This window comes from Cygnus olor, chromosome 18, assembly GCF_009769625.2.
Source record: "Cygnus olor isolate bCygOlo1 chromosome 18, bCygOlo1.pri.v2, whole genome shotgun sequence".
Taxonomy (NCBI): domain Eukaryota; kingdom Metazoa; phylum Chordata; class Aves; order Anseriformes; family Anatidae; genus Cygnus; species Cygnus olor.
This window is the reverse complement of record NC_049186.1, coordinates 5,854,713-5,869,410: the sequence shown is the minus strand read 5'-3', so window position 1 is coordinate 5,869,410 and position 14,698 is coordinate 5,854,713. Positions and strand designations below refer to the sequence as shown.

General features: G+C 44.6%; 2 protein-coding genes across 2 annotated transcripts in view; one reads left to right on the top strand and one right to left on the bottom strand.

Moving 5' to 3' along the window:
- Window positions 1–1,862, bottom strand: part of GRB2 (growth factor receptor bound protein 2) — a 57,461-nt gene extending 55,599 nt beyond the window's left edge. The window contains exon 1 of the mRNA XM_040530076.1: window positions 1,728–1,862. The gene's annotated coding sequence lies outside the window, so the exon portion shown is untranslated. The remainder of the gene's footprint in view (window positions 1–1,727) is intronic.
- A 1,937-nt stretch (window positions 1,863–3,799) lies between these two features.
- The window catches only part of TMEM94 (transmembrane protein 94), a 50,526-nt gene continuing 39,627 nt past the window's right edge, over window positions 3,800–14,698 (top strand). The window contains exons 1-2 of the mRNA XM_040530052.1: window positions 3,800–3,926; window positions 11,439–11,536. Coding sequence (XP_040385986.1) covers window positions 11,513–11,536 — 24 coding nt within the window. The 5' untranslated portion in view covers window positions 3,800–3,926; window positions 11,439–11,512. The remainder of the gene's footprint in view (window positions 3,927–11,438; window positions 11,537–14,698) is intronic.

The window sequence follows — 14,698 nt, the reverse complement described above, 5'->3', positions numbered from 1 at the left end:
AGATAGAAATAACTGTCAGAGTAGTCATTGAACAAGCTCGGCCTGTTAATGGAGTCTACCAGATTTAACCAATATTAGCAGAGTTTATCAAAGAACGTAACGAACTAGGTTTCTGGTGTAAGTAGAACATTTCTTCACATCTATCTGTAACATTGTGAGAGAGTGCTAATAACAATCAGACAGCAAAACTAAAACACATCCAAATGTGTTTTCTGTGGCTATTCTTTGGAGAGCAGGATAGCGAATAGACTGAACAAGTACTTCAATACATATTAGTTTCATTTTAGTTGGCAGTTGTGTTAGCGATAAAGACAACAATACCAAAGGGATATAGATGTACATGCATACATACAGTACAAATACCCATATTCTGCAAATAGGGGAACAGAGGTAGGGAGCTTGTTCAAAGCCATACAACAAACTAATGCCACAATGTTCAACAGCATTTGGAACAGAATGTATAGTTCTTACGAGCCTTACTGTAACCGTCGGCCAGCTCTCCCTGTTCAGAAACCATCCAGCGTTCAGCTCTGGCTTCCTCACACATTGCAATGTTATCACAACTGCCTATTTCTGTGAATCTGCGCAAATGCAGTAAATAAGTGTTGATGCTCGTGACCCAGACAGAACAGCTGATCTGCCAAAACAGCCTCACAATTCACTCAGTAGAGATCTCAAGAGCACTTGTGAAGCAGCTTAATCACCACGCAACACAAACATGGACTGTTCTGACTTTTATAGACCAGGAGGAAAAAAGTTAGCTTATACTCAAAAGTAACAAAAAAAAAGTCCAAACCAAAACCACCCAGGAGTCTCACAATAAATCTGAGAAGTAGGGAGAATGTAATAAGAGCAGATTATCTTCCATACCACGTCTCTATGGTCACAAAGAAAGGACAAGATTGTTGTAAAAATTACTATATAGTAAATGCTGTTCTACCTGGGAACTGTAATAGCCATTGCTGGCATTAAGAAATTAAACAATAAATGAGTTGGCTGGGGTCACCCTGAGCTGCTTAAGCTCTGAAAGAAATCCGTAAAAGGGAACCAGACCCAACTATAGTGTGCCATCTCCCTTTCTTTAGTACAAAAGGGCTTCTGCTTTCTTCCTACTCCCAATTCAGTCATCTGTCATTTTCTGGACAGCTTGGAATTGTCAGTTCAATTACCTTTCAGTTGGGAAGCAAAACAAAGCAGATGCTGTTTATTACTAAAAGGCTGAATCTCATTCTTTAGAGGAATATAGTATCTCACTTTTTTTTTTATAAGTGGATATTGAATTATGTACAGCTCCCTTATATATTAAAGGCACAGGAGCTGGGAAGTAACATCATTTAGCTAAAATGAAATACTGTCTTCCCTTCAAGCTTTGGTAGAGGTGTTGGTCAACTACTGCTTTTAAATATTTAAGACTTAAATAGGTTTTGTAACAATCTTTTAAATCAAACAGAAAACAAACCCTTTTAATTCCTCTTATTACTACAAAAATATTAGAAATAGGGTCAATTCCTAGCATCTGGCATCAAATGTGCAAAAGGGGGAAGAAATCAGACATGCAGCAATTGCCTTTTCTAAACAATAAAAATTTCTCAGTGATTTAAAATTAGATTTTCAATTTTGCACTACTGGTCAGAAATGCTACCATCACATTGATTAAAACGCAACTTCAACATCTTGCCAGAGGTTAACTTAAAAAAGCAAAGAAAGATTTTTTTGGTATACAATACCTGCTTTAAAGAGCTCCTACTCAAATTCTCATGTCTGCTCTACCCGCAGCAGCACACTGAGGAGGACTGACTGAAAGGCACATGCAGGGAGGTCAAATAGTTCCCTTGGATCTGTCAGGGACAGCAAGCCATTCGGAGGCGGAAGCTTACTGCAAACCGAGCCACATCTCTGCCCATATGTTGTGGTCCCAAGAGGAGACAGCATATCCTTGCGCTGAAGACATGGTGAGCATGAAATTAAGCATTTCCATTGTATACACAAGGGCTTGCAGTAGCTGTTTCATTTCTCTAAATTCAATTCCTTCCCAAGTAACTTAGAATACCTTTACAGAGTGAAACAATTCCAAGAAGTACAAGGATGTGGAACAAAGCACCCACAGAACAGTTTTAATAGCTATTTTGAAGCAAGCGTGGAAAGTGATATTAACTTGCAGGCAAGATTGACCCATCTGAACTTTCCATCCCAGAATATATTACTATAAACAGCCAGAAATACCATCATCTTGTCTACCTTTAGAACATTCATTCGCAATTCTGTAATAAGAAAAAATGAGGATGAGTAATGTAAGAGCATTTTCTTGTAAAACAGGCCTTTAGACTGAAGTTGAGATTCAAAAATCATCCCACCTTTGTCTCTCTTAAGCATGACAGCATTTTTCTGAGTTTTCCTTTTGTCATCTAGTACTAGAATTCATGGGAAAGGTGCTCTCTGGACAATTCTTCTGTTTCTGAACCTACCAGCAACATTGTCCAATTCAGAGGTGCTTCTACTGCTCCAAGCATCCTTGTAATATTGTGTTTTGAAAATGTTTTTCACAGACTTAACATGCTCTACAAGCACTAGGCCTTTAAATCACTCTGAGATGAACAGTTAGACCAAGTTTACCAAGGAAAAAATAAAGGCACAAATAGGTTTAGTGTCCTGTCCTTTAGCCCCTATAACCGCACGTCTCAATGGCAGAAATTCTATAGAGAATGCTTGTGAGCAAAACTAGGTTTTATTACCGGCTTGTTCAAGACCCACGGGGAATCTGTGTCAGACAAAATAATCCAGACTCCGGATCTCTGTTCAAGACATATCTTTACTCTGACCTTTTATTTAAAACATTCTACTAATTAAGTAGATTTTATTGTGCTGTGGGGTGGAGTAATCTAGAGAGGAACTAACAAGATGCTCATGCAGCACTAAGTACAACTCATGATCTTATGTTTCTACAGCTCCAGTAACTCATTTATCCTCTTCCCTTTCCTCATACTGTCTAAATTACACCAGAAAATTCCCCAGACCTGCCATTATTTCCTTCTAAGGCACTGCAAACACTTACAGTGTCACTCAAGTGTGTGAAGAGTTCCACATTTTTATTTTTATTCTTCTGATTCTAGGAAATTGTTCTGGGTAACTACAAGCCCAGGAACACCAGGAGATTTGTGGCCTTCATTCTCCCGGGATTTACATTTTATTTAAAAGAGCTGAAACCAAACTTGCAGAACTCCTGCAGTCGTATGTCTTTAACTCACACTGTGAAGGCAGACCATGTCCGAGGAGCACTCTCCCAAAATACTACGTTCTCATCCAAAACTTCATCTGCAGGGGGAACAGCACAGAGCTTGTTCTTTGTGCAACTCCTTACTGTAAAAATCACAAACAATTGCATCAGAGCTTGGCATCTCGACTTTAGCACAGTACCGAACATCAGTTTTGTACAGACAAACCTCAAAGGGGAACGGTGGCCTGGGACAACTCAAGCAAAGAATTACAGGGAAGGCATAAAGACTGACACATCTCAGCTTAGCCAGCCCACCTTGAGTTCAGAAAACAAACCCCAAACCTCTGTAGACAAAGGCAAAGTGACCACTTCTGATTTCCTTTCCAGATTGTGCAGCGGCTTCCATTCCCCGTAAGAAAACCCTTGATGTGGTTGTGCTCGTTACCCCCTGCCTTGCCCTGCGCCTGGCGCCCTGCCCTCACCTCACGCCTCAGGGCTACCCCGACCCCGCCGCTCAGCTTCGCGCGCCGCTCTCCCCCCGCCAATCACCGAGCGCCGTCCGGGCGGCCGCGCGGGATCCCACCAACCAGACGGCGGCTTCTTGACACCTCCCCGAAGCACCACCGCGGCTCCCCAGCGCCGTGGCGTCCCGCTTTGCCAGCGACGCTAATGGCGGCCCCGGCGGCGCGGGGGGGAGGCCCGGCGGAGACCGGTGAGTAACGGGAGGGGGGGGGGCGGCGGGCCGCGGCCGAGCTCCTCCGTCCCTCCGGGCCCTGCTCCCTCAAGCGGGGTTCCCCGCATCCCTCCTCGGGCCGGGGCTGCCCGGAGAGGCCTGAGGGGAGCCGGAGCCGGTCCCATCCCACGGCTGGAGGCTCCTGAGCGGCGCCACTCCCCTCAGCCCCCGACCGCCGGTGCGTTCCTGAGGGAGAGGGGGAAAGTGGGGCGGGAAGGAGGGAAGAAAGCACAACAAAACACACGAAAAAGCACAAAAAAAGCTCCAACACGTGCTCGTGGTTAAACACACCCGGCCGGGGGCTCCTCGCCCAGGTGAGGCAGCAGCCCAGCCCACACAGCCACTAGCAGAAATAATTTCTCTCAGCCCAAGTCTGACAGGAATTTGTGCCTCCAAGCAACAAAAGCAGCCACAGGGCCCCACAGAAACAGGGCAGGAACAGGCGGGTTTGTGGCTGGGGCTGTGCCCGGTGCTGGTGGCACAGCACACCTCAGCAGCCCCATTTTGTGCCCACAAACAGAAAAATGTTTTAGTTAGGGATGTAAAACTTATGGAGTTATTGCAGAAGGAACCTCATACCACAGAAGACTTTCTAACTTAGTCTCATCAACATTTAAAGTTACCAAGTTAGCAGCAGTTGAACCTCACATGTCCATCCATCTTCCTGAGGCATCAACCAAGTAGTAAATGTAGTAGTAAATTTTTTTCTTCCCACTTTTCCATCACAGATGAGGAAGCTCATATGTCACATCTGCTTAAAATCCTATTATTTCCCCCAACAACTGGGAAACCAAGTTCATAGTTGAACAAGCAGCTCACACCCAGTGAGATACAATGATACAGGGCACAATCCCAATGAAACACTCAAGGTTCCTTAAAAATACAAGTTTCTAGATAAATAAACTGTTACCTAACAGTCACCATACTGTTGAACTACATTTTACTCAAATACAGCGAAAATTGAACAACCTGGCAAGCACAATTTATTTACTTTCTAAGAAGCCTGCTTAATAGAGGCATGTGCGTAAAAGTAGCTACACTATGCTGGCTTTATACAAGATACCTCGTGTTCTTTATATTTCTTTGTTGCCTTTTACTCAAGCACATCAAAAGACTTTGCATAATATTCTTAATTGTGACCTTTTTAATGAACACATTGCCAACATTTTCTTATCTGATGAGAAGATTAAGATATTAGTACTTAGCTTAGGTCACAAAACAAATCAATATTGGTACTGCAAGCAGAACACCAAGAAAACAAACCTTTTTCCTCTAATCTTCATATTACAGTTCTGTTTAAGTCTGTTTCTAAGAGCTTGCCCACATTTCTGATATATTCCTGCCCAGCCTAGCTGCTAGAAGGCACAGCAGGCACTCCAGAGGCCCAGCTGCTCCAAGCAGAGAGACGTTCTTGAAGGTTGGTGGGGTGTGAGGGCTTATAAACCCCTGTGGCTGGTGGGATTGGCCAGGAGCAGGGCTAGGGGGCATGGAGGATTGGCCAAGAGACAAGTCCTTCAGTAGAGTTGCCCAAAAGGAGAGTCCTGTCTGGGGCTTGGGTTACGTTGTCCTGCCCCCTGGCCTGTGGGAAGCAGGGTTTGCTTTCAGGTGGTTGGGTTTTTAGCACCTGTAATTATAAGTAAGACTGTTTCTACCCAAATAGAGCACTTCTGTTCTCTGTCCAGAGTGCTCTTGAGTGAGTGGTGGAAAGGTGTTAAGGAGCTGCACAGAGCTCCTGTTTCCCTTTCACAGTAGTGAGTCAGCCTACTGCCATGTTTCTAAACACGGCTGTTGGTCGTAAAACTTTAATGGAACATGTTATGAAAATATCAAAATACACAATCTACTGAACTGAACGGTGCCTTTTCCACCTCAGGGCTGTGCTTTGTTTTGAACGAATGTATGAGTTTGATCTTGCTAATGGCCTTCAGGTGCTGTTGTCTGTTTTGGGGAACTCGCAGAAAACACGCTCCGTCAGCATGACATTTGTTAAATATGTCCAAATGGCAAACACTGGTGTGAAAGGGTTTTTTTTTTTGGCCTCAATTTACTATAAGCAATTATGCATTACTATAAGCAATTATGTACCCTTATTTATAAACTGGAATTAAGAGAAAAAGCTGCTCTTTTATCTATGAGTCAGTGTACACCAGCAAAAATTGATTTGCTAGAAGCTCCTATAAATACAGCATGGTCTTGTTTATTTTACTTTGAGCTGCTGCCTTTTTGTCATTTTCAGGCATTTCATTTTTTTTTTAAATGGAGGTTGTTATAAAATCCGGGTTACCATAGCAACCTGTGTCATGATGATGAATGACAGCTGTCACTTTTGCAGTGAATTCTTCATACATTTGCTGTAAAATGTTTTAGTTGTCATTTAAGGCATCATGCCACAAAGCAGATGATGTCTCATCACCCTGCAGAAGCCGGAGGGGCCGTTACAACTTCCAGAATTGTGCCTTTTGTTGCATTTTTCACTTTCAATCAGACTGAATACATGCTGTGTCTTTCTGTGACAGGCTTAGCGTACCTGAAGCAGAAAAGATAAAGCAATCCTTTAATCCCTAAACACTCCTATTTTTTTTTTCCCAAGAAAGAAAAAATGAACACTACAAAGATTTTTCAGATTTATTATACCTTAATTGGAAACAGCGTTAGCTCCTGTGGAAACAGTAAAATAGACTAAACTAGTTCGGTCATTCTTTTGATCATATCTGCCAATTGCTTCTCAAGTCACCAGAAAAAAACAATACAAATAAAAGTGTTCTTCTGAATTTCTTCTTTTTGTGTAGCATCTCGTTTTACCAATCTTAATCGTGCAAGTAAACTGATATTCTGACTGAGGGCTGTTTACCTGAGATAGAGGCCAGTGTGCCAAAGCTATTTCTTACTCCCCTTCTCCCTCCTTGTTGCTCAGCCCTTGTTTTAAGTCTCCGCTGTCCTGTGGAACAAATCTAGTATGCAAGTCCTGTGCTGAAGAAAAAAGGAAGGAGTCGGAGATTTTTTTTTTGGAAAATTCTCAGCAAGTAAGGTTTAAGCAAAAAATAATTTCACCCCCGAAAGGCACACTTGTCAATTGCAAGACAAATTTAAATTCATTTCCAGTTTAATCCTGTTCCTGATTCAAGGTGGTAGAGGTCTCTCTCTCTTAGCAAGGGAACTGGAGCCTGTGTGAAATACACTCCTGGTTCTTCACAGCCATGCACCAGTGAGACACTTGACCACTACTGAGTCGATAATACTTAGCACATACACAACCCCAGTTCAGAGGATCTCATTTTACAAATACTAATACATTTACTTCACAGTTTCTCTCGGAAGCAGAGATGAATATCCTTATCTATAATACAGGGTTATTGAGGCAGAGAATGTTTAGCTGGTCCAATTTTGACAAGTTCTTTTTTTTCACAAGCTGATACCAAAGCCAAGAAGTGTGACTGCCAGCTGCCTTGCTGTAATTATTCTGTGCTCTCAATGGGTCTCAAATCAATTGACAGTATCACTTTATGCACCTTTGGAAGCCCATATATCAGCAAATGTGACCATATTGCAAATTAGCAGACAGACATCTCAGCTACTCATGAGTAGGAAGACCGTATGGTTCTGCTGATATCAAAACAATCAGCTCTAATCTAAGCCATGCTTTCGGAGGCAGCTGCCTTTTTCGTTATTATCTGTTCCCCCGTGTTTCTATTCTTGGTGACAGATCAGACTTCTGTTCTTGAGGAATACACTTTTGGCAGCAAGAAATGTTCAGACTCCCCATCATTTTTATAGTCGAATCTGTGTTGGGAATTTTCAGTAAATAACATGAAAGAATCAGTGATTGAACGCTTTCAGGAAAGCACTTGCCGTTAGGTTGATTTCTTTTTCTCCCCACAGACTTGCAGCTTCTGAAACACATTTTTCTTTCCCGGTGTCTATAGGTTCATCGTGCTATATCATGTTGTATAGTTTCATATTAAATTTCAGCAGTAATAGCTTATACTGATGGTGTTAGTAGGTTGCCATGCTTTAAAACCAACCTTAAATGGAGGAGCTGAAAGCCCCGTGTTTATTACCTACCTAAATACACTGACTGCATAAGACGGTATTATTTGGTACTCTTAGGTACATGAAAGTTGAATGGTGCTTTGTAGAGTTCTGCTTTTGATGTTCAGAAGGATGTTTCAAATACTTCTTGATACTCAGATCAAGGCACTTCTGAACAGAAATGAGTTCGGAGTGACGGGAAGGTATTCTGTAGGTTTGAAAAGGTATGGATAGCAGATACACTCGCTGAATCCGAGCAATGAACTCATTCGTTCTTAGAAAGTAAAGAAATCCGAACGTGTAGTGCCGACACTCCACATGGCTAAGGGCTAACTATTGGCCCAGTTCTGCGCGCAGGATTTTCAGAGTTAGCATATTGTTAGTGACATAAGCATGGGACTGGGTTATTTTCTTTGGTGGAAGCTGTGCTGGGTTTCTCTCTACCTAATGATTTGGATGCACTTCTCAGCCTGGCTGTAGCGTGATGACACTCGAATGCCATGTCCAGCCATTTCCAAGTCTCACAGGCTGCTGTCGGCATCAGAATCCCGAGGAGAAGGGAGGGTGCTGGAAAAGTGAAAGGGGAAAACTGGGTGCCCTTGGAGCCTCAGGTGTGTGACTGGAGCAACCACAGCCTCAAGCGTCTCTGATTGTCTGCGGCTGAATACGTGACGCCCACTGACATGTTCCAGCAAAGCAGCCCTGTTTCGTTTCTGTCTTGCTCTCTGGCAGAGTTTAACGTGTTGACAGCATGAGTGACTAATTGCCTGGGCAGACAGAAGAGAGATAAGAATAAGGAGGACAGAGGAGGCAGATACGTTTGTGTAGAGGAAACAGTAGTGCACAGAACTCCTGGGATGGGTCCAGAGTGTGGCAAGGCCTTGCTGTTTTCTAGGGGTGATGGAGAGACGCATACCCAGTGCGGGGAATTACAGGAATCCCTGAAACAGAAGAGTCTGGGAGGAGAGCTGGGATGGATGGCTGCACATCTCTGCAGATCGATGTACCGCGAGTTGCCTGCAGAATTCAGGAACTGCTTCCGCTCCTCGTTGTGTGAAGCTGTTTTCTGGGTGTTTGCGAGACCCCTGTAATCCATCTGAGGTTTTAGTTGGTATGACATAATTCTTGCAACTAATCCTGCAGAGTTTTTATTTTGACAAAGTATGTATTTGAAAGAAAGTGTGCAAATTGCATTTTATATAGTTACGACACTCGTCCTAGTGCAGAAATTCAGGAAAGCTTGTTTCTCATTGTAGCCTGTCTTTGCTTTTACTATCAGTTGTCCTGCAGCCAATTTTGGAGAAGCCCTGAGCATGTATGATGATGAAGCAGTGCTGCATACACCACTCTGATTGCTTTTGCAAGCTCTTATTATATGTTCATTTTAACAGCTTTTGAGTTTCTCTAGATAAGGAGCCTCTTTCCAACCAGACTTCCCTACTTGAACGCTGGTGCTGTGTATCGTGCTTCCTAGCACCGAAGGACTTCGGGGTGGTGTTCCTAAGCATGTGGATGGTGTGCCTTGAACTTTAAGGAATGGCGTGTTTTGCATTCAGGATCACATTTCAGCTCGGTGCCTAAACCAGAAGGGCACTCGCTGCAGCGCAGCAAACCCTGCCTCCTGCCCAGCTGTCCCCCCCCGTGGCCCCTGCCCTGCAGCCAGAGCCACTCGCTACCGCTGCTGACCCAGACTCTGAGGGATTAGCACAGACAGTTCAGGATGTTTTTTCTCGCTCTGCTTTTGTGACTTTGGCTTCCCAGTTACCCAGTCATGTCAGTGATAATTGTGTTTTTGAAGTCCGGATCCAGAGAGTTCAGGCACTTTACTTTCGTTTGAACGAGCGAGAGCAAGGTACATAAATCTTGCGGTAGATCTACCAATAAATCTTCTGTCGGGAGGGAGTAAAAAGAAGAATCGTGGATTTATTTCTTAGCCCTCTAATTGTTAGTGGCCATTTCTTCCATCTTAAAATCATCTCTTTTATAGGAATGAGGCTCAAGTTAAAGGCAAGAGACCGAAGCTCTAATTGCTCTGTGCCAGCGTACAAAGTTGCGTTTTCCTCCTTCCCACTCCCAGCTCTCTTTGTCAGCTTCGCTCCACTAACTTTGTCTGATCCTCCCTTTGCAGTTGCTAATTGGCCTGGCAGGGATACGGAGTGACTGAAAATAGCCTCATTCCCTCAGTGTGTGCACATTGACAGGGGTCACAGAACAGAAAAGTAGGGCAGAGTCCAGACTTGCGGCTCATGCCAGCCAGACGGCGGCCAGAAAATGGCACTTGCAGGTGCTGGTGGCTCTGCTGCACGCGGTTCTTTGAGAACAGGAAGCCTGAGTACTGAACACTTGCTGCTTCCCAGAAGGCAGGAGCACTGCTTGTCTGCACGAGAGGAAATAGTGACATCTAACACTTCGGCCTGGCAGCGGTAGCTTTCTGAGCGAGCTTTAGATGCCTTTTATTTTCCTTCAAAACATGTGGCATCGCAGTAATAGTAGTAGTTGTCACAGAGCAGTGCTGTAGGTGACTGTCACAAGGATGGGATCCCCAGAATCCTTGGAAGAAGAAGACAGTGCAGTAGTCTGGGGTGATAAAGCCCAGCTGGCAAAAGCCAGCCCTCTTGTACCTAGAAGTGCGTGGATGGTTGGGATTGATTTGCAGAACTAGCTACTTCCTTGTTTGCTTGGATTTACAAGAAGTGCACGTCCAAGCCCTGAAAGTGTGGGATGTTAAAATAGAAACAAGAGTTGTTAACCAACGAACAGGCTTTCCCAAGGCCACTCGTTGCATAATCTTTTAATATCCCAGTGTGTCTCTATATACGAGAATACTCTGAAGCAAGGCACACGGAGCCTTCGCTGGACACCAGAAAAGATGTTTTTGTGTATGTGGAAAGAGCAAATTTATGCCATGGGAGATCAAGGGACGGGCGAGCTAGGAAAAGGATGGGAGCTCCAGAGCTGCTTCCTACCTGAATTCTGCCAGAGTCCCAGTTTGTTAAAATAAAAACGGTCGGGTCCCCAGCAGCACAGCCCTGTCACGGGGAGTGGTTTGCAGCAAATGGAAGAATCATTACTGCAGGCTCTATTAGAGATTAGCTGGACAAAGCTCCCAGAAGATAAGAATAGCAAGACAAATAGCTATGGGTAACAGCCTGCTCCAACACCTGGTGGAATCCAGAGCCTTGTCAGCTTTTTCCGGATGCTTGCCTGAAAGTATGTCAGGGCTGCAATTACTGCTCTTACTCGGAGCTGTGGGGAACTCAGTTCATCTCCTGCTTCCAGTTTTGGGGGGTTAAGCTGATGGGATCAGCTCTGAGTAAAAGGGGAGGCGTTGTACTATTAGAAGCACTTTCTGCTCCCCAGTTCTCCTTCTCTTAAGGAACAATCTGAATTAGGTGAATTCCATCGCTTTCTTGTCCCGAAGTGTTATGGGGAGATTAATTGCTTCCCCTTCTGTTTCCGCAGATGGTGATGTGAGAGACATTCTCCCCTGAGAAGCAATCCCCTTCTGCTGGACATGCTTACGGAATTGCATAGCCATGGACCTCAAGGAGAAGTGTCAGGTAGGTTTCCTTATAAGGGTCACGCCCAACTTGAATGTTGAGCCCTTTTAATTGTCCTTCATTATTTTGAGCCAAGACTCACCACCTGGCCCTTTTATGGGATGGTACAACCCATGGTTAGTATCCGAAGCGAGAGCTCTGTCACCATCACACTCCTGGGGATGTACTGGCTTGGATCAGTCGCTAAGGTCTGCTGCTGGCTTGTCCAGAGATGGCAGGGTGCTCTTCTGTAGTAGTCGTCTCATATTTTACAGCCCATGGATCAACATTCAGTGGGATGAGAGCTAGGTATCTTCCAAGCAGTTAACAGACCTCGCGAGGTGGGCTCCCAGGAAACAGCGGTGTGATTTCCTCCTGCGCTCACACGTCAGCTGTGGATTTTAATGCTGCTCCGTTTTCTTTGAGGAGAAGTCAGCTAACCTAGGCAATGAGTTTGGGAAATTATTTTTTGCTTGATGGATTTACACATAGCTTGCTTTGTCAGAGCCCAGAAGTTGTTTCCACAGGGAGCTATTTTAAATGCGTTGAATTGCTGGGGGGTGAATGCTCGCATCTCATCCAGAACCCTTTACGGGGAATCTCAGTGGAGCTGAAGAACTGAATGGCTTCGAGAAGCAGAACTCCCATGTCTAGAACGAGTCCTTTGCAGGCTGGACTGAGGCACCATAGTGGAACAACACAGATGAAGTATATGCTGTCACATATGCTGCGTCTTTTTTGAGATTTAAGGTAGGGCTTCAGTCCTCTGGCTGCTTAGTTTAGCTTTATCTGAGAGGCTGAATTCACAAGGTGTTTTAGGTAAAGTAGGGTAATGAAATCCTTCGAGTCCTGTTTTTCCAATGACCAGTGTATGTATGTATTGGGCAACTTTTTGCTGGAAGTGCTGCAGGATGTTATTTCGAGATTTGGTTTAGCCTTATTTCAGCAGCCACCTGGATAGTAAATGTATTTGTCATTCCAAAAAAGTGAACTGGAACAAGGGTTCTGCATCCCAGTCAGTAATGGGAGTGATAGTTTGAGACCAGCGGAGAGGTTGTACACAGCAAGCTCTCAGCTGGCTCTTGTAAGAGAACATCCTTGGTTTTCCTTTCCGGCGTCCCTCTCTCCACCACTCTTTAACCTTGTTCTGCCAGACGGAGCGTTTGCTGCCTCTGTTACTCTGCGGGCATCCTTGTCTTGCTGTTTTGTTTACAGTGCTTCCAGCATCAAGAGGTGGTTTTGTTCATTAGTGCAAAGTACGTTAGATAATCATCTAGAGCCAGATCTGCCCTAACAGATTACTACAGCAGCAACTTAAAAGGTGCTCAGTTTTTCACATCAGCCTTGCCCTTGCCTGCTGGGCTTCTTATTTCCTGGGTTTGCTGTTCTGTGGTGTGCTAGACCGGGAAGGCCTGCGCTTACTCACACCTGAACCCCTCAGCACTGGCATGCTCGGAGGATGTGTTTGAACTGTGTTATGTCAAATTGCTGTATTACTGTGGAGGTAACATTCCAATGAAGATAATTATCTATTTATTCTCTTGCTAATGACATCTTGAGCTATCTGGTATTGATCATTTGAAGAGATGACGCAGTTACCATTCTGCACAGAGGTGTGGCCTGCTCGGGATCTGAGAGCTCCAACACGGGCACTGCTGCAACCACAGCAGAGCACGGGGGGACACTTTCACTGCGGGTCACTATCTTTGTTTCGTCTCCCTCTTTCTGATACGACATTCTTCCTTGTGCAGAGCAGGAAGAGCATACCAAATTGCCAGACAGACAGCAGAGTGGTCTGTTTTGTGACAGCCCTTTAAAAGGCTCCCATCTTGTGCTGTGGCTGAATTTGCAGAGTGTCCTGCACAACAGATTACAGGGAAACGTAGTGTTCAGAAGTCCTAGTCTCCTCTCCTGACTTACTGAAGTTTTCTGTCCCTCCTTTCTGAACAGGGATTAAAATCACCGCTCTCTTTTCCATAGGAATTAAAAAATCCTTGATGCATACAGCTGCATTTTATAACTTCCTTTGTTTGGAGTCTGAGGAAAGACCATGGTTGTGTATGTGTGCGATAAGAGTTAGCGCTCCTGGAGCAGACGACATGCTCTGAGCACTGCTGCGGCACAGACATGTGTCACTCACAAGGCTGAGAGACGTCCTCTGGCTTCAGTCAGCTAATACATTTCTGTTGTTAGAAATGGCTGAGGATCAGAGTTCGTCAGGTGTAATGTAGGCCACCTTCCAATCCTGCCAGAAGCCAGACACTGCGGAGAAAGGCAGAGAGTATTTTAGGAGCACTGCCAAAACCCTCTTAAATTAAATGTACCGATTTCTTGTTCTTTCCCCTTTTCTCCTGACTTTTTAATTTTCTCTGTATTTCTGAAGTGAATTTAATACTTGTGAAAAGTGCCAGAATCTCTGCTCCGAGACCCACTGAGCGTATATCAAGGTAGACGAAAGCATTGATTGCCACGGGAGAGCTCAAGGCTCATGAGTTTGAGTTACTTCAGACTGGTCGTACTTGAAGCAAGACCATCTATTAGAAATTATTGACGTCATCCATACCACAGTTACCAATAATTACTGAGCTGTGTTACCCCAGTGTAATTGCTGCAGCCTGGCTACAGCACTGTGCCTCATGGCTAGAGCCTGGAAATGGATTCGAGAGAGCCTGGGCTTTGCTCCACGTTGCTCTGGCTGTAGCACAGATGGTCCTGAGCTGTCTTCTTCCGCTGCGCCTAACCAGAGCTGCAGTCCTACCTTTGGACTGAAGAGAGCCTAACTCCTCCGCCTCCTCTCGTCTTGCCAGTAACCATCTCTCTGGTTTTTATTCCCTGCTTTGCAGGTTCTCTAAAATCTTAGCCCTTCTTCCAAAGGCTTTCTCCCAAACTGATCTTTTTTCTACAGGTGTCTCTCTTCTGTGCTGCAGTTTTTTTACGAGTTTCAGTCCCTCCCCTGTGCCTTTATGCTCAGCCTGTTACTTCAACCCAGTTTTATCTTCAGATCTCAAGTTTACAGCTTCTGTTCTTTCTAAGACAGCACATTCTGTTATTTAATGCACAAATGCATGGCCAGATGCAGTTTATGGTACCAGGTGATACCAGAAGGAAGTTACGTAGTGCTAATTACTGCCCTGCCCAAAATACTTTAGAGCAAAGTCTCTCAGCAGTGGGGTAAACAAGAAT